Source organism: Mastigoproctus giganteus, chromosome 14 (genome assembly GCF_048544385.1).
Source record: "Mastigoproctus giganteus isolate SK-2022 chromosome 14, ASM4854438v1, whole genome shotgun sequence".
NCBI lineage: Eukaryota > Metazoa > Arthropoda > Arachnida > Uropygi > Thelyphonidae > Mastigoproctus > Mastigoproctus giganteus.
In genome coordinates this window covers 16,156,452-16,175,904 of record NC_143588.1, presented here as the reverse complement: position 1 = coordinate 16,175,904, position 19,453 = coordinate 16,156,452, and the positions used below count along the sequence as shown (strand labels likewise).

Here is a 19,453-nt window from a genome sequence, read left to right as displayed (position 1 = left end):
GCACAACATAGCAAAAGCTGACTCATGCCATGAGTAAAGATAATAATAAAATTTATTCTCCTTGTTTTAGTTTGAATTTGTGTTTTAGTTTGAATTTGCGCCTGCCCCCTCATTTGTCTGGTCTGAGCAAGAGGAAGAATCCCATCAGTATTCAGCTTGTTCAAACCATTCCATGTGTTATACACCTCAATCAGATCACCTTGCAGGTGCCTAGTCTCCAGATGCTGCAATTTGCAGAACCTAAGCCTTTCTTGGTAAGAGCAACCCTTTTTTCCACTCACTAATCTCGTTGCCCTTCTCTGTACTCATTCCAGCAGCTCTACATCTTTCCTAAAATGAGGCCTCCAGAACTGTAGCAGTACTCAAGGTGCGGCCTGACCATTGCCTCATACAAAGGGATAATCACTTCCTGCTAGAAAAATTACTGTATAACATTGACAAAACTTCATATCTGACTGCACAATTACCTCCAGGTCTTTTTCATTCTCCAGTACCCAAGCGTAGCACCACATAGTTGGCATGTTACTCTGGGGATACGGCTACCCATAAGCAGTACCTTGCATTTGTCAATGTTAAACTTCATTTTCAACTTCTCAGCCCAACTTTTCTAGATCCAGATCCAGTTGCAGTAGCATACTGGCTTTACTGTCATTACAACCTTGCCATCTGCAGACTTTGACATTAAGCCTGATATAGCTTTATCAATATCATTGATGAATGCACAAAACAGCTAAGGACCCAGCACCGAAACCTAGGGAACTCGATTTATAACATTGGTCTATGAAGAGCAGTGTCCATTGTTACCACTTTCTGTCTTCTCCCACTCAACCATCCCTTTATCCATTGTAGCAACTTGCTCTTAATGCCCTGCTGCTCCAATTTGTACAGCAGTCTTCTAGGTGCAACAGTATCAAAAGCTTTCCTGAAATCTGAGTATGGTATCAAAATTATTTTTTGCATCCAGTTCCTTTGTGAGCACATTATACTATCCAATCAAATTGGTCAGACAAGACCTCCATTTAACAAACTCATACTTTGTCTTAACTATTACTGCAGTCTTGTCTAGATGATTCTGCAATGCTTCTTTAACCAATGACTCCATTATTTTCCCTGGAACAGAAGTAAAACTAACAAGTCCATAATTAAACGTGTCACCTGTTGATTTCCTTCGTGAATTAGGGATACATTTGTACATCTCCAGTCCATGCGGTCCTCCCAGAGTCCAAAGATGTTCTCATAATCTTGGGTAAGGGTTTCCTTATTTCCTTTACTACCTCCTTTAATATAACTGGATAGATCCCATCCACCCCCAGGTATCTTTCTTCTGTTTAACTTCAACAATTTGTCAAGTTGAACATTGACAAGTGGAAAGTACTGAATATGGGTAGCAGTAACCTTAGAGAAATGTACCACTGTGTGGTGTTACACTCAGGGTAGTGGAGAATGAAAGAGTCCTGGTGGTAATTGTGCTATCAGATATCAAGTTTTCTCAGCAGTGCAGATAGGCTGCCAGAGCAGATCATGGGGTCTTGTCAATGATATACAGGAATTTTGCTAGCAGGGATAAGGAGGCGATTATCTCCTTGTATAAAGCAATGGTCAGGCCACACCTTGAGTACTGCGTACAGGTCTGGAAGTCTCATTTTAGGAAGGATGTAGAGCTGCTAGAACGAGTACAGAGAGAACCTGTTAGAATGGCAACAAGACTGGTGACGAGAACCGAGGGATGCTCTTATGAAGAAAGGCTTAAGTCCTGCAAATTGCAGCATCTGGAGACTAGGCACCTGAGAGGTGATGTGATTGAGAATTGAATCCTTGTCTGGATTGAACAGGCTCAGTGCTGATGGGATTATTCCCCTTGCTCAGATTACAAATTTGAGCCAGAATAAACTGAAATTGAGGAAAGACAGTTGTTGAATAGATGTGTGGAAACTTCCATCTGCTATTGTGGAAGTTGATAGCTTAAATAAATTCAAGGAAGAAGTGGATGAATGGTTGGGTGAAATGGGAAGTTTTTTTTTTTTTTTTTTGGCTGCTGCTGTGTAAGCTTGCTTTTTTGCATCATGCGCGTTTTCTAATGCTCAAAACGTCTCCTGCACTTTGCTCTCAGTTATTACAAAATCATTTAACTCCCTGTTAGAGTTTGATAAGCTTCTGACCTCTATTTCCTCACAGAATTCCCCATGCATGAATGTAGATGCAAAATACTTATTCAGTTTGTTAGCTACCTGAGCAGAATTGTCAGCAATCGAACCATTTATATGAAGTGAACAATCTGATTTGTCTCACTGCCTTCTAGAGTTTTCATAAATAAAGAAGTCTTTGCTGTTTTTCTTTGCATCCTTTGCCAGAGATTTCTTGTAATATGCCTTCGCTTGGCTAACCACCTTTGTGATCTGATTATACACTATCTTATATCTACCATATGCTTCGGTGTTTCCTGATAATTTTAAGTATCCCATGCATTTATCTTCTCTGCAATGAGTCTCATTAGTTCATCTGATATCCATTTAAACCTAAACCTTGAACAGTATTTCTTATTTGGAAAAAAAAAAAAAAAAAAAAAAACATAATAGCTTTCAATATTACTTCCTTGACTACTTGCCATTTAGAATTTGTTGTTGGTAACATCATCAGTTGGTCCCATTGTATAGAATTTAAAAGCTCTCTGAGACCACTGTAGTCACCTCCATGAAAGCAAAAACACTTTCCTTTATCCTTGATGATAATTACAAATGTACATCTTTGAGTAAATCCGACATTAGTACACTGTGATCACTGTCATCTAGTGGTTCCTGTATCTGCAGATTCTTATTCCATGAATAATTACTGCTGATTATTCATACATTGCCTCTCGAACATGCTACTGTTGAAAACAATCATCCAGTAAATCCACAAAAGTCTTACTAGTGTGCAAGTGACCAATCCTTTCAGGCTATATCTGGGAATTAAAAATCCCCCATGATAAGACAATCTGATTTACTGGCCCTCTCCATTTCTCTGTATAGTTGTTCATTGTACTCATCAGAGTCATTTGGCCTATGAGACATTCCTGCTTTCAGTTTTTCTTTCCAAGTACCGTCTTTTTAATCTTTTTAATCTACATTCCATGATGCCCCTCAGCATGTCAAATTCCGAAACACAACTCTCACAAATCTTAGTTAAATATTTTTCCAATAAAACCCATATTTCCTTTTTAAAAAAATGTCTTTTTCATAATATTATCCCAAAATTTGTCTATATATTTCCTAGTAATACATGTAAAAAATACCCATATATTATCCACCAAACTTGCATTAAAATTTTACAAAAAGAATTACAGAAGAGATATAATAAAAAATATCACTTACTATCCCAAATACACTGATTAAGATTTTGCCTAAAAAGAAATATGACACCACAATCTTGTGTAGATTATACGACATATAATGAAATATGTATAACAGCTGCTATTAAAGATATCGAACTTAGACATAACAGGAAATGGAGAACCCTCACACAGAAACCTCACACCCTCCAAAAATCTTCCACAGTAACCATTTCATCATACCCCTTTTCCCCTTCCGAACTCGCTAGCCTCGATTACGGTTTTAATTTTGCTATCAAAGGTGACCAATATCCATATAAAGAATGTATAATAGAAGTACAAACTAAATTAAATAACGAACCAGATAAATGGCGATTAATACACCAAAGCAATTCAATTCTTAATTCTAGACTTAAATTTCAACCCAACATAAATAAACAACAGTTAAGTAACTTACAAAAAATACGTAACAATCCAAATATTATAGTTCAAAAAGCTGACAAAGGCGATACCATAGTAATAATTAATAAAAATAAATACATAGAAAAAATGGAATCGATACTCTCCGACTCAGAAACATATAAACTAGACAATACATGTAATATTTCTTAACATAAAAATAAACTTGACACTATTCTAAGAAAATTAAGGTCAAACAATGAAATTAACTTACACATCTTACAACAAATTGGCATCTGGAACAACATTTTACCTCCATAAACCCAACCACCCACTATGGCCTATAATATCTTTCATTAAATCAGCCTTCACCAATTTATCTTCTTTCCTAGTTAAAATCATCCCCCCCCCCCACCAGATTTTTGAAATTCAAAGTAAACAACACCTCCCAAACATTTGATAAAATAAAACACATTACAATAACCAACAATGACATAATAGCATCGTTCGATGTAGTCTCATTGTACACTAATGTACATTTTACATTCAACATTACAAACTCTACGTAATTTCTTAACAGATGACAATACCTTATCCAATCGCACTTCCCTTTCAATTAATAGTATGCTAGAACTTACAACCTTTTTATTAGATGCTAGATATTTCCGATTTCTCAATCAGATATACCAGCAAACATACGGACTACCTATGGGATTGGGGATTCAGCCCCCCCTCTCTGAAATTTACCTACCTTCAACAGAAAACTACGTACTACAACCATATCCCCCAGATATAAAATTATTTATAAGATATGCAAATGACATTCTTTTAATAGAACCAAAATCCACAATAGATGATCTCTTCATTAAATTTAACTCAGTTCACAATAGATTAAAATATACCCTAGAACTTGAAGAAAATGGACAAATTAATTTTCTGTACCTCACCATATACAGGGTGTTTCAGTTAAACGTTTCAGAACTTCTAAGAGGGGTAGGGTACATCCTGACAACTCGAAATCATATAGCAATGTGGGGTCGGAAATGCTTTCCTGAAGCGGTGTTGTACACAGAAGCACCATAAAGAAAAGAGACCGTAAGTGAGAAATCGTTTTAATAATACATGAAAAGCATAATACACATATAGCAATGTGGGGTCGGAAATGCTTTCCTGAAGCGGTGTTGTACACAGAAGCACCATAAAGAAAAGAGACCGTAAGTGAGAAATCGTTTTAATAATACATGAAAAGAAGCAAAAGGTACATGGATTAAAGTAAGTGTTCGAAGTTTCTTCCACGGGCTACAATGCACGCCTCACATCTCCGACGAATGGACATCCAAACATTCTGGAATACTCCAGGCGAATTTCGAATTTCTTCGGCAGCTACTGCGATTCTTGCAACCAGCTCCTCAGCATTGTCAACAGGGGTGTCATAAACTAGCGATTTCATATGACCCCAGAAATAAAAATCAAGACATGATAGGTCGGGTGACCGAGCAGGCCAACGCACGGGACCACCACGTCCGATCCACTGTTGACCAAATGTGACATCCAGGTAGTTACGAACATCTCCGCTATAATGGGCAGGGGCTCCATCGTGTTGGAACCACATTGTCTGTTGCGTCGATGCAGAAATCTGTTCATCTCTCAAAAGTTGTCACCCGACCTATCATGTCTTGATTTTTATTTCTGGGGTCATATGAAATCGCTAGTTTATGACACCCCTGTTGACAATGCTGAGGAGCTGGTTGCAAGAATCGCAGTAGCTGCCGAAGAAATTCGCCTGGAGTATTCCAGAATGTTCGGATGTCCATGCGTCGGAGATGTGAGGCGTGCATTGTAGCCTGTGGAAGAAACTTCGAACACATACTTTAATCCATGTACCTTTTGCTTCTTTTCATGTATTATTAAAACGATTTCTCACTTACGGTCTCTTTTCTTTATGGTGCTTCTGTGTACAACACCGCTTCAGGAAAGCATTTCCGACCCCACATTGCTATATGATTTCGAGTTGTCAGGATGTACCCTACCCCTCTTAGAAGTTCTGAAACGTTTAACTGAAACACCCTGTATAGGAATGACACCCAAACTAGGAACAAGAATTTTTTCTTTATTGCATTTTACTACATTTTGATTCGCACCACCCCCTTAACATAAAAAAAGCCGTTCTTTATAATCAGATCTACAGTGCTAATAAATACAGTTCTACACAAAATGATCTTCAATATCTTACAACAAAATTCATATCTAGAAGGTACCCCACTCAATTAATTCAACAAACCATTTTCACCGTTCAAAATAATATTAACAATCCATGAAACACACCTCTAATAATAATTTATGTATTATCCTACCTTACCATAGTACTTTTTGCAGTCAGTTCTGCCGCATATTCAAAGATACAGATATCACCCTCACATTCTCAACTTATAATAAACTTGGTTCATTATTTAATTCATACAAAGATACCATATCAAAAACACAAAAATATCATATCAGCGATTTGAACTATATTATTTACTTAATAAAATGTCAACCTACCTGCAATGCATGTTACATTGGTAGCACAACTTCAAAATTTGTTTCAAAAAACATCAAACACTCGTGCATATTATCACTACAACAGCTTTAGGACAGGCCAAACCAACACAGAACTAGCATCACATGTTCAATCACACAATCACACCCCCTTAGTAGACTCAGCCATTCCCATTATCAAATTAAAATCCAGTTTTAAAATTTTCCAATATGAAGCCCTAGTCATAGAATGGTTCCGCCATCATTCCAATCTCCAAGTATTAAATACTAAACTACCTTACAACATCGCACCGGCTTGGAATCTCGTGCATCTGAGATTTCCACATGTAACCAGGAGCATCACGGGAACTTAGCTTTCTTAAATACATGCATTTACTCTCAACCCATCATTGCCAACTGAAGACGTGAATAACGAAAGCCACTTGTTATGGCTATTGGCCTCCAGTGTTAACCATTTACTTTCAACTTTAATATTGACAACCAAGGACGAAGACGTCCACTTCTACTTCCTTGCGCATATTTTAACTTCTGTTTTTAAAAAACCCCAACTTATTACTCCCAATTTAAATTAAAATTATCATCCACTCTATTCAAACATCAATTGCAGATTATAAAGAAAGGTGAGTACCATAATAAATTAAGCTGTGCTGTCATATTGCTTTCCTAGTACTTATGGCACGCCAAACTGACTCAACATTGCACTGTCCACCCATGTCAACTGAATGCACTTGCTTAGATTTTGTGTGTTTCTTAACTAACAGCATAACCACTCCTCCCTTTTTTTCCTGTCTATCCGTTCTGTACACATTCTACTCTCCAAATTCAAATTCTGTATTCCTTATATCTGTGTGACACCTCATCTCTGATAGCCAAAAAATATATATGCCTTTGATGTCTTGACCAGCACCTCAAATTCATTAAATTTATTTACTATGCTCCTAGTATTGGTGTACATGCAAATATACATGCACCTGTTCTTACCCTTAGTTACCCTAACACAGCCTTATTTACTTGTTTCATGATAACTTTCAGCAGTCCTTGAAATCCCAAGCACCTTGCTTTCCAGGCTGCTGCAAATTCCAGTGGAAGCAGTGCAAGAATCAACTTCACCTCTGCCTGTGGCTATTGTTAATCTGCTATTCTGTGAATCCACCCAAGCTGGCAGTTTTCTGACCCACCTAACACTGCCTCTATAGCATCAGCAAATATTCTTGCACTCTTTCTATTTAAGTGTTTCCCATCCCTGTAGAAACAGTCTCTCCTGTTAAGAAGCACAGACTATGATGAGAAAAATTCCAGCCCATGAGGTACAGTCTCTCCACACCCAAATTGATTGACACGGCTCTCATCAGAGACTACCTGCTATTGTGTTTGGGCAGAATTGCAGACACTTTCAAATTTAACTCTAATTCGCAACTTTTTTTCAACATAGGCCTGCACTTGTAAAGAAAGTATACTTAATATCGTTAGTGCTGACGTGTATTTCTCTTCAAGAAAAATTTTTAAAGTAAAGTGAAATAAGATACCTGGGACTGATGGAATCTGTTAATCCCTCTAATCCAATTATGTTAAAAGAAGTAAGCAAATGTTTAGCCATAAGTAATGAGAGTAACAGGATGTGCAAGTGTCTCTTCTGTTCGCAAGGGGAAATTTTCCCTTCATTGCTTCATACGTAACTTGTTTAACATGTGCACTCCATGAAGTTGCAGTGGAAATGTGTAATTTATTTCCTGATGTCTACCTATTGGTGCCCAGTGGTAAGAAAATTTTTGTGAAAGCTCAATTTATATCTTCATATGTTTGAGGAAATTGCACTTGGACTTGTATTGCCTACTGAATCCCTTCTAACTTATGTCAAGGACATGGAATTCTACAGCACTTTTCTATAAAAAAAAAAAAAAAAAAAAACAGATCATGAAACAACTGCTGCTGAAGGAGTTACAGAAGTGCCATTAGATTACTTGAAAAATCAAATGATATGCTTTGCACACAGTTACTGACAGTGTCTTAACTAGAAAAAGTGAGCCCCCTGAAAATATTTGTTTTAGTAAAAATATAAAATCCTTAAAAATTGCCCTAGAAGCAGCAGCTATGCTAATACCATTTCACCTCTGTTCACTGCAGTTTTGCTTCTGGTGTGCAGCTAGCCAACAATAAACATGCTTTTGTGTGAAAAATATTATTGTTCGTAGACATAGTAAATTTTATTATAAACATAACTAAGAACTGACATTTTTATACAATTAAATGTTTTTCTGTTTCGGGCTGTGGGCCTCCCCCCTTTCATTCGTCGACCTCCAATGCGCCACATTGGCATAGTTATGCCACTGGTTACAGATATTGTAATAGAAATTAGCTGTACACCGAGAGATTAAGGATCATGTATATAATATTTTCATGTATTAATGATTTGTTTAAAATAAATCTATAAATGCTTGATTGGGAGTTTTAGAGAAAATTTTCAATTCTTATTATGCATATCTGCGTGCTTTTTTAAATATTTTAGTACCTAAGCATCCAGATTTTAATTTTACATTGCTAATTTTATTTCTAATTTTAGTTTCAAAATTCATATTTATTTTAATATTACAGAGAATGTACTGGTGATGCATCCGAATCTGCCATCTTGAAATGCATGGAACTTGCAGTTGGAAACGTTGCTGCTTTTCGTCAGAGAAATCCAAAAGTGTGTGAAATACCTTTTAATTCTACTAACAAGTATCACGTAAGTTTCCTGTTAAACTTCTTGAATGAACTTGTACTGAATTGTGACAAAATTAGAATGATTGTAAATAAAATGTAGATTTTAATATTAGCATTAGCAGTGGCAAATGATGCAAAAAAAGCAAATGCCTTTTTGGCTGAAGCTTATACAGCATCAGCCACAAAAAAAAAAAAAAAAACAGGACACCTTCCCCCCATTTTACCTATTCATTCCTTCCAATAGTTTGTCTAGTTATTCCTTGAATTTATTTAAAATTGAAATTTATTCCAACAATCTGCCACCCATTGGCTAATGGCAAACATGTGCCTCTATTCATCAACCATCCTGCCTCAATTTGAATTTGTCTGAGCAAAAGGAAGAATCCCATCAGCATTGAGCTTGCTTAATCCATTCAACCCCTAAAACACCTCAATCATATTACCTTACAGGTGTTTAGTCTCCAGAGCTGCAATTTGCAGAACTGAAGAATTTCTCGGTAAGAGCATCCCTTCATTCCACTCACCAATTTCTGTACTTGTTCTAGCATCTCCACATCTTAACTAAAATAAGGCCTCCTGACCTGTGTGCAGTAGTCAAGATATGGCCTGGCCATTGCCTTATACAATGGGATAATCAGTTACTTATCCCTGCTAGCAAAAGTTCTGTATATCATTGACAAAACCCCATGAGTTGTTGTGTCGGCTTGTCTGCATTCCTCAGAGAAATTCATATCTGACTGCACAATTACCCCAATTCTTTTTCATTTTCCACTACCCTGTGTGTAGTATCACACAGTTGATACCTTACTCTAGGGTTACTGCACCCACATGTAGTACTTTGCATTTGTCAATGTTTAACTGCAATTGCCTTTTCTCAGCCCATCTGCCTGACTTTTATAGATCCTGCTGCACTAGCATAGTCATTACTGTCATTAGCCACCCTGCCTACCTTTGTCTCTTCCGCAAAATTGGAAATTAAGCCTGATATGCCTTCATCAATATCATTGATAAATATAGAAAACAACAATAGGCCCAACACCAAACCATGGGGCACTCCATTAATAACATTAGTTAATAAAGAGCAGTGTCCATTGATTACCATTCTCTGTCTTCTACCATTCAATGATTTTGTAATAAATCCCTTTATCCATAGCAGTAACTTGCCTTTAATGCCATACTGCTCCAATTTGTACAGTAGTCTTTTATGTGCAACAGTATCAAAATCTTTCCTGAAATCCAAGTATATGGTATCAGAATTATTTATTGCATCCAGTTCGTTTGAGACCACATCATAGTAACTGATCAAATTGGTCAAAGAAGATTTCCCCTTTACAAACCCATGATGTGTTTGAAGTATAATTGTGGCCTTTTCTAGATCAGTGCTTCTCAAACTGTCTGCGGTGAAGGACCAGTTTCTTTTATTTCCATTCCATCGCGGACCAATACTTTTGTAAAATACAAATTGTCACGAACCTGGTAACCACACTTTGAGTAGCACTGGTCTGGATGATCATGCATCACTTCTTTTACCAATGACTCCATTATTTTCCCTAGGGCAGAAATTAAACTAACAGGTCTGTAATTACTGATGTCACCTTTTGATCCCCCTTTGTGAATTGGAAATACATTCGCACATCTCCAGTTCTCTGGGACCTCCAAGAATTCTCTCATAATTATGGCTGAATCCATGGATACTCTCATAATTACAGCTAAGGGTTTGCTTACTTTGCTGCCTCCCTTAATACACTAGTGTGCAAAATTTAAGGACCAGTCAGGTTTTCACCTGTAGCTTCTCATAGGAGTGGCCTGGATATGGGAAAAGCATACCAAAGGAACCTCGTGAAGTACAGAAATGATGAAGGAAACAACACCGACACAACAACAGAAACAAAACAGTACAGATGGACTTTATTCAAAAATGTCAACGTAGCACTGGCTGCCATGATACAGATGCATCACTGCCAAAGATGGAACAAAGGGAAGAGGTGGTCCTCAGTAGGAGATATGGCCTCCTCTAATGTTGATGCAGGCTTTGCACTGCCTGTCCATACTTAGAACAGTGTTGTTGATAAGTTCTTTCGGTAACATCGTCCATTCCTCTGTCAGTGCCATCTTCAGCTGGTGAACATTTTCTGGTGGGTGTGGACATGACGCTAGGCATCTCCCCAGAGCTTCCCACATGTGTTTGATGGGATTTAGATCGGTGGAACAGGCAGGTAACGGGCAATCTGTACGAACAATGTCCTCACTTTCCAAAAGCATATCAACAGTTGCAGTGCAATGGGGTGTGGCGTTATCATCCATAAACACCAACTTGGGGCCAATGGCACCTCGGAACAGGCGCACATGAGGAAGGATTACCTCAGTACAGTAGCGTGCACCAGCTACAGTATCCCCTCCCAGTATCTGGAGTTGTGTACATCCATCCAAGATAACGCCTCCCCTGATGAGAACACCTCGACCACCATATCAATCCCTTTCAGTGATGTTTGTGGGGTGATACCGTGTGCCAACCTCTCGCCAGATTAGCTGACATCCAGAATTGCTGCTGAGACTGAATCTACTCTCATCAGTAAAGATTTTGTGGTTGTAACCTTTAGAAATAGTGTTGGTCCTTAAGTTTTGCACACCAGTGTATAACTGGATAGATCCCATCCACCCTGGATGCCTTTCTTATGTTTAACTTCAACAATTTCTCTTCCACTTCCCTCTCATTTATTACAAAATCATTTAGCTCCCTATTAGAGCTTGATAAACTTCTGACATCCCCTTCCCTAAAGTATTCCTGATCTGTGAATGTAGATGCAAAATACTCATTCAGTTTATTAGTAATGTGAGCAGGATCATCAACAGTTGAACCATCAATATTAAGTGAAGCAATCTTTCTCATTTCTCATAATCTGCCTTCACTTGCCTCCTTTGTGACTTGATTACAGGCTAGTTTATATCTACCATAGTCTTCTGTGTCATCCGATAATTTATATGCATCCCATGCACTTTTCTTCTCTGCCACAAGTTTCATCCTGAAAGAGTATTTCTCTTCAGTATACCTTGAAGAGTATTTCTCAGTTGGTATCAAAAGCCTAGTAGCTTCTATGATAAATTCCTTTAATGTTTCCCATTTAGAATTTGCTGATGGTAATATCATCAGTTGGTCCCACTGTATAGAATTTAAAAACTGTTTGAGACTACTATTGTCACCTTTATGAAAGTAAAAACCCTCTCCCTTTACCCTTGATGGTAATTACATCTTTAAGTAAAGCCCAAATCAATACACTGTGATCACTGCCACCTAGTGGTTCTTTTATCTGTAGTTTCCTAATGCATGAATATTTCAGTAATAGTTGATTCTGGATATACATATTTGCAGATAGGCTGTAGGGAAGCTTGTTGTTTGCAGATAGGCTATAGTGAAGCCATAAACTTGTTGTTGCTTGCTATGGTTGTAAGTTTAAACTGCTAGGTGCATCTTGCTCTTGGGTCTGAATTATTTAATGTATATATCCAAGTCTTTATTGAGTGTGTATATTAATTACTAACAAACATCACAGACCAGTTAACAAGCACGGACCAAGCTGAGAAAAATTCTTCCCCTTGAGCCTTGCACAATCTCTCCAGGGCTGAATTTATCAACAAGGTTCCCTATCGTGTCTATGCAGAATTGCAGACACGATAGCACTTTGCAGTAATATGCACACTGTCAACTAACTGTCCTCCACAAACTGAAATAAAAACAGTCTGGAAGTTTAACAAAACTAACTGGAAAAAATATCAAAAACTGGCACATTTCGATATTCAGGCCATTGAGACACTCACCATTGACTCTGCAGTAACTTACATCACTCAGAAAATAATAGCAGGTGCAGAAACCGCCATACCCAGATCATCCACGAAAACCCACTCGCACCCAAAAATATGGTGATAAGAAGCTGGTAGCTATACCAAAAAAGAGAAGAATAAATTTTGGAATTTATTTCGTGAACACCCAACCACACCTAATCTCATATACAGTAAACCCTCGATTTAACAGACCTCTATATAACGGATTTTATGGACTGGACAAATAATAATACAGTAATGTACATATTAATCTCAACCATATTTTTTTTAGGTTATACAAAACTTGTGTTATTATTAATTAAAAATGAATAATAATTACCTATTTTCATTATTGTTTTGATAATTACCTAATTTTATTTTTATAATCAAATTCAAGAAATTGTTTTTTATACTTTCTGAAAACGTGTTCAAATAGCTGTTTTCCCAGATTACAGAGAAGAGCAGGCAGTGACTTGCAAGCTGAATGTGACTTGGGACACTAAACTGCAGGTCTACCGACTCACTTTGTTTCAGTCTCAGTCTGCCTCAAGCTGTTGTGTGGTCAGGTTGTATACAGTGTTTCTGTGATTTCTGAATTGTGACTTTATTTATTAAATAATTTTGTCATTACAATTTAAAATGGCATCAAGTGATAGAGGAGAAAGCATGTGAACTTAAATGTGGCACAGAAATTTGAGCTAATTGAGAAATTAGAACAAGGCATCTCAGTAGCACATGTTTTTGAAATTTACGGCTTAAAAAAATTAACTGTTTCTGATATTCATAAATCAAAGGCCAAATTGCAACATACTTTTATATTGTACAGTACTGTATATTGTATTAAAGCTTTTTTTTTTACATTAAGAACAATAAAAAATGCCCCCCCCCCCAGGTTACATTCGATTGAACAAACTTTCGGCATTAATGGACACTCCTTCTCCCCTATTTGTCCGTTAAATCAAGGGTTTACTGTAGTTCAAGAAAGCAAGAGCTAAAGCTTGTCATATGCTAATCAGCAAAAATGCGACATGGTCCCAATATGCCTCCACTATAAACAGAACCACAGACATCGGAACAGTTTGGACTAAAATTGGAAGAATTAATGGAAAATATCCTCCTATAAGCACTCCGATACTACTACTAAAAGTGAAATAAATCTGAAATCCTCTCAAAATTGCTAATTCATTAGATAAAACATTTGAAACATTCTCATCTGTAACGGCATATGAGCCAACCTTTCAGTCACAAAAAGTACAGGCAGAAAAATATAATCTGAATTTCAAAACTTCATGCCAGCTTTCATATAATGTACCCCTTACCATGACGAAGTTATGCAGTACACTCTTAAGATAAAAAAATAGTGCTTCTGGCCCTGATGAATCTATTATGTTATGTCATATCATTTGAGTGTAGAGTCTCAGTCTGTCCTTCTAAAACTATATAATAAAATCTTTCATGAGGATTACTACCCTACTGGCTGGTGTCATTCTATTGTTTTAGCATTCCCAAAACCAGGAAAGGACCATTCTGATCCAACAAATTACAGACCTATTGCGTTAACTATCTGTATAGGAATAACATTAAAAAATAATTAATGGTTCCTAGAGAGGGAAAACATCCTAAATCAAAATCAATGTGACTTTCGAGAAAGTAGATCAACACTTGACCTCATTGTTGTTGTTGTTGTTATTTGGGTTTTAGGAGCATTAGCAACTAAGGCCATATTGCTCCGTGGATATGCTGTGGTCATTCCCTGACCTTTCCGCATCCTCCGTATTTGGTAGTCACGGGCTCGAACCCCGGTCTGATCAAGAAGCGTGTGCTACGCACTGCTGCTCCTGCCCACCTGGCTACAGAGGCGCCCTTGAATGGTCAAAGCTGAGGGAAACATTTGAAATGCATTTCTCAGGAACGAACACTTAGTGATAATATATCTTGACATCGAAAAAACTTTCAACACAGCCTGCTGAAATGGGATTCTTCACGATCTCTGTGAATCTGGTTTTTGATGTCACCTTCCAAAATTTATCCAGAACTTTTTAAGGCAACAGATCCTTTCAGGCATGATTTTACTTTGCTCTCTCCCAAACATTTGTGCAAGAAGAAGGAGGCCACAGGATTCTGTGCTTAATGCCACGCTCTTCTCCATCAGGATTAATTCAGTTACCAAATGTATTCCTGTACATAGTTGAAACATACCTGTACGCTGACAATCTGGCAATTTCATACCACTCTCAAAATATACATCTAATTGAAAGACAGTCATCTAATTGAAAGACAGTCACTATTAACAAGCTTGTTCAGTGGGCAAAAGATAATGGATATAGACTTTCAAAGCAAAAACCAACAGCAATTCATTTTTGCCGTAAACAGAATTTACATCCCAGCTCAGACTCACAACTTGACTCTCATCCAATTACTTTTCAACATAGTATTAGATTTCTTGGACTAATTCTGGATAAAAAAACTAAGTTTTTTGGAGCATGTTAAATGTATTTGTACAACCTGTCTAAATAAGTTGAATCTCCTTATGGCAATTTCTGCTATGTCATGGGGTGCAGATTAGTACATACTGCTACCTCTACACTGGTCATTAATTAGATTTAGACTAGACTATAGGTCTCCTGTATATGCCTCAGCCAGAGAAAGTGCATTAAAATGTATCCAGTACACTACAATGTTCTCTTAATTTCACTAGGAGCTTTTCATACATTGCCAGTTCAGAGTCTCTGTACGAAAGCACACGAACCACCTCTATTCCTTCATCAGCATGCTTTTCCCACTTCATCCTATATGGCAATATCTATTTCCCACTTCATCCTATATGGCAATATAGATGTTAGCACTGATATGCCACCATGGCAAATACCATTGGCACAGTTGATAAACATTTCCAACAGTGGGGAAACAATGCACTTCCAAATTTCAGTATTAAGCAAATCCATGTGGTTCACTCTTTTCAATTCTCTAGTTTCACCCAAATTTACACTGGTGGTTCCAATACAGACAGTAAAGTTGGTGCAGCTGTAGTTCTACCAAACATTACAATATCTCAGCAGCTCCCTTTGGAGTGCAGCACTTACACCGCAGAACTGTATGCTATCCTGATGGTTTTAGAGAATGTAAAACAGTCCTTACATCCTCAAACCAACATCTATACCGATTCCGACTCTAAAGCGTTTAGGGCATAAGCCTTAAGCTATGGGAGAGTCTAGACTATGTATAAATATAGTGCAAGCACATCAGAAATACATAGCTATATCTGAATAAATCAGAATATTAGTAAAACGGCATCGTTTTAAGTTATATCTCATATTGTGAATACCTTCACAACGAGTTGCCATGATATTGTACTACTTCGAATAAGTAATGCTTCACCTAAGGAGAAGACTAATGTTACTTATTCTCAGGTGGATACCACCACCCAGACGGCACCGTTTCAGGGCTATTTGGCCCTTCTTCAGTGGATGGGTAGGTACCCGAGTGATGCAATGATGGAAAAACAGTTGGAAAAACTATGAAGAAACTGTCAAACTGAACTCACAGTAAAACACCTGATCATTGAGTGTCCATTACACTTGAGAGAATGGCAAATAGCATTCATCTATATTGCTCTAATAAACTTACCTTACAGCAGCTCCTCAGAGACCGACCAGATATTAATGATGTTTTTACTTTCCTGAGAATGATAAACAGATATCATCTGATCTGAATCCTCTTGTTTAATATTTCAAACCTGTACCAAATAAGACTGTAATAGGTGCATTATGGCCTTAGTAGCTCTTTCACCAATAAATGTCTGGATTTTTAAGAGGAAGTCTTGTTTGAACAATTTGATTGGATTACTATGACATGGTTACAAGGTAACTGGAGGCAAAAAGTAATTTTGATATCATATGCAGTGGATTCCTGTTATTTGGGCCACCAGTTAATCGAGGCAGCCGTTTATTTTGGGGAAATCTTAAAAAACAGAACCCAATCGAGAAAATAGCCAGGGTTTACTTTGCTTAATTGGGATATGCCGTTTAATCGGGGCAGGAGACTGCAGCACTGGAGATTACCCTACGATTGTCTCCGACCGAACCACCTGGTACGGTCGGATTTCTGGAGGTCACAACCATAAAGCAATAAAAACAATTAGCAGTCACCTGTTTATTGGGCTTTTCTGTTAGTGCAATCTATCATAAATGGATAGTAAAAAACTTGATCTTATTGAATTTGCGATATTACCGACAGCTGGAATTCTGTGGGTTATTATGGTGAAATGTGTTTACACTTCTATGGAATCTTCAATCAAATAAAAAAATTAATTTTCAGAATCTTCTCTTCATTCCTATTTTTAAAGCTTTGTAACTTGTTACTCCGTTCTCACTTGCAGGTATCATGTTACTTGCAATTTGTGTGTGCCGTGTTCTTTGTTATTTATTGCTTATTTTTTACTGTTTTAAATTTTAACCCCACCCACAAATGTCTGTGAACAGAAATGTCAACTAGTTAGTATGTACATATTACAGTACATATTAATTATTCTGATTATCACGTATATTCTTCCGATTTTCACATATCATTTAATTTTATTAATTGGTAAGGCAATAAAGGGTAAATTTGTGCTTAATATAGCTTTACTTTTATAGCCTGTGGATAATATTCCTCCTATTTTTGCTAATTAGAATCGCTGTTTAATAGAATTAAAATTCAATTCACAAACGTGGTCACAATGACCGGCGCTTACTACACATCATATAGTGAACAGTACTTTACTATGGTGACTCCATCGTAACGTGATTTGATTGTACAGTGAAACCAAAAAGGGGGTCCATCATATTTTTTAACTATTTACGTGAAACTTCGGATAATTGGGGCAGCCGCTTAATCAGGCCAAAATGCACTAGTCCCGATGTGTCCCAAATAACCGGAATCGACTGTACTTGAATTTCAGGAAATCTTTTGATACTGTTGCACATGGAAGACTACTATACAAATTGGAGCGTATGACATTCAGGGCAAGTTGCTACAATGGATAAAATGATGGTTGAGTGGGAGAAGACAGAGAGTGGTAATCAATGGACACTGCTCTTCATGGACTAATATAGTGGTGTTCCCCAGGGTTTGCTGTTGGGCCATTTGTTGTTTTGTATATTTATCAATGATATTGATGAAGGTATATCAAGCTTAATGTCAGAGTTTGGCAGGGTTGTTAATAACAATAATGACAGTATGCTGCTGCAACAGGATCTGGAAAAGTTGGGCAGATGGGCTGAGAAGTGGCAACTGAAGTTTAACATCGACAAATGCAAAGTACTGCACATGGGTAGCAGTAACTCCAGAGAAATGTACCAACTGGGTGGTGTTACACTCAGGTAGCGGAGAATGAAAGCAACCTGGGGGTAATTGTGCAGTCAAATATGAAGTTTTCTGAGCATTGCAGACAAGCTTCCAGAGTAGGTCATGGGGTCTTGTCAATCATATTCAGGAATTTTGCTAGCAAAGGCATAGAGACTGGCTCAAGCAAATGCTAATTGTTTTTACCAGCAGTATTCTTCATTGAGGAAATGCTATGTGAAGGCCATTGCCTCTCGAAAATGTGAAACATGGATGAATTTCGTGCACACCTCTGGAAATGCTAAACCTTGGGATCTTCTATACAAGGTTGTTAGAGGAAAGTCCTTTGATTCTAACATACTTGGCTCAATTGTGACAGACTCCATAGAAACACTGAACTGGCATGATTCAGCAAATGTAGTTTTAGATGCTCTTTTACCATTGGATGATCTTACCTCAGACTCTGCTGTTCATTCTAAAATCTGAGTAGACAATGAATCTTATGTGCCCTCAACAACCACTGAACCTTTTACGTTGGATGAACTACAGGCTGTCTCACATAAAGTTAATGTTTAGAAGTGCCCAGGACTAGATCTTGTAGAAAACAAGATTCATACTAAAATCTACAATGATGATTCAAAGTCTGGAAATGAAGTGGATGCAGCTGCTGTATTCCCTGATACAACTGTTTCTATTTCACTTCCAGTGAAATGCAGTAGTTATACTGTTGAGTTACATGCCATTAAGCTTGCCCTAGAAAATATTTCGCATCTGTTACTCAAAAAAACGTAATATATACTGACTCATGAGTGCTCTTTTAGTTTTGAAAAATGCTGCCTCACCTAACAGTTTTTTTTTTTTTTTATTAAAGCTCATAAGACATGCACTGATAATTTTCATGAGCATCAGCAAATAGTTATCTTCAGTGGTGAGCTATGAATATTTTAACAATGGGAGTGAATATTTTAAAGCGGAAGTGACGTTATCCGCAGATTCCACCAGAGGCACTTCCCATGCTCTCACTACTAGCAGTATGATTAGAATGTGTGACGCATTTTTCGTGATTGGTATATCTCAAGTCGGGTGGATTCAGGGGGTGGACATATGGGGCTTATTACTGCCTTAACCATGCTTTTAGTGAATGTGTAAAATTTTCCTAAATCTATCTAAAAAAAAAAAAGCTGAAAAACCTGGTCATCATGCCTCCCCTTACGATGATAACTGGATACAGTTATCATATAACAAATAACATAAAAACTATCACAAAATATTCCATAATATAAAAACAAATATTACATAAAAAACAAACCTTCTAGAAAACACAAAAATCACAGATTACATGAAAAAAAATTATTACACAAATAT

General features: G+C 37.3%; 1 protein-coding gene across 2 annotated transcripts in view; it reads left to right on the top strand.

Annotated features, from left to right (window-relative positions):
• LOC150074993 (sodium/potassium-transporting ATPase subunit alpha-like) overlaps positions 1-19,453 on the top strand; it is a 632,142-nt gene that overhangs the window by 297,676 nt on the left and 315,013 nt on the right. For both annotated transcript variants that reach the window (XM_090388637.1, XM_090388636.1), the window contains exon 10: positions 8,837-8,969. In XM_090388637.1, coding sequence (XP_090244763.1) covers positions 8,837-8,969 — 133 coding nt within the window. The remainder of the gene's footprint in view (positions 1-8,836; positions 8,970-19,453) is intronic.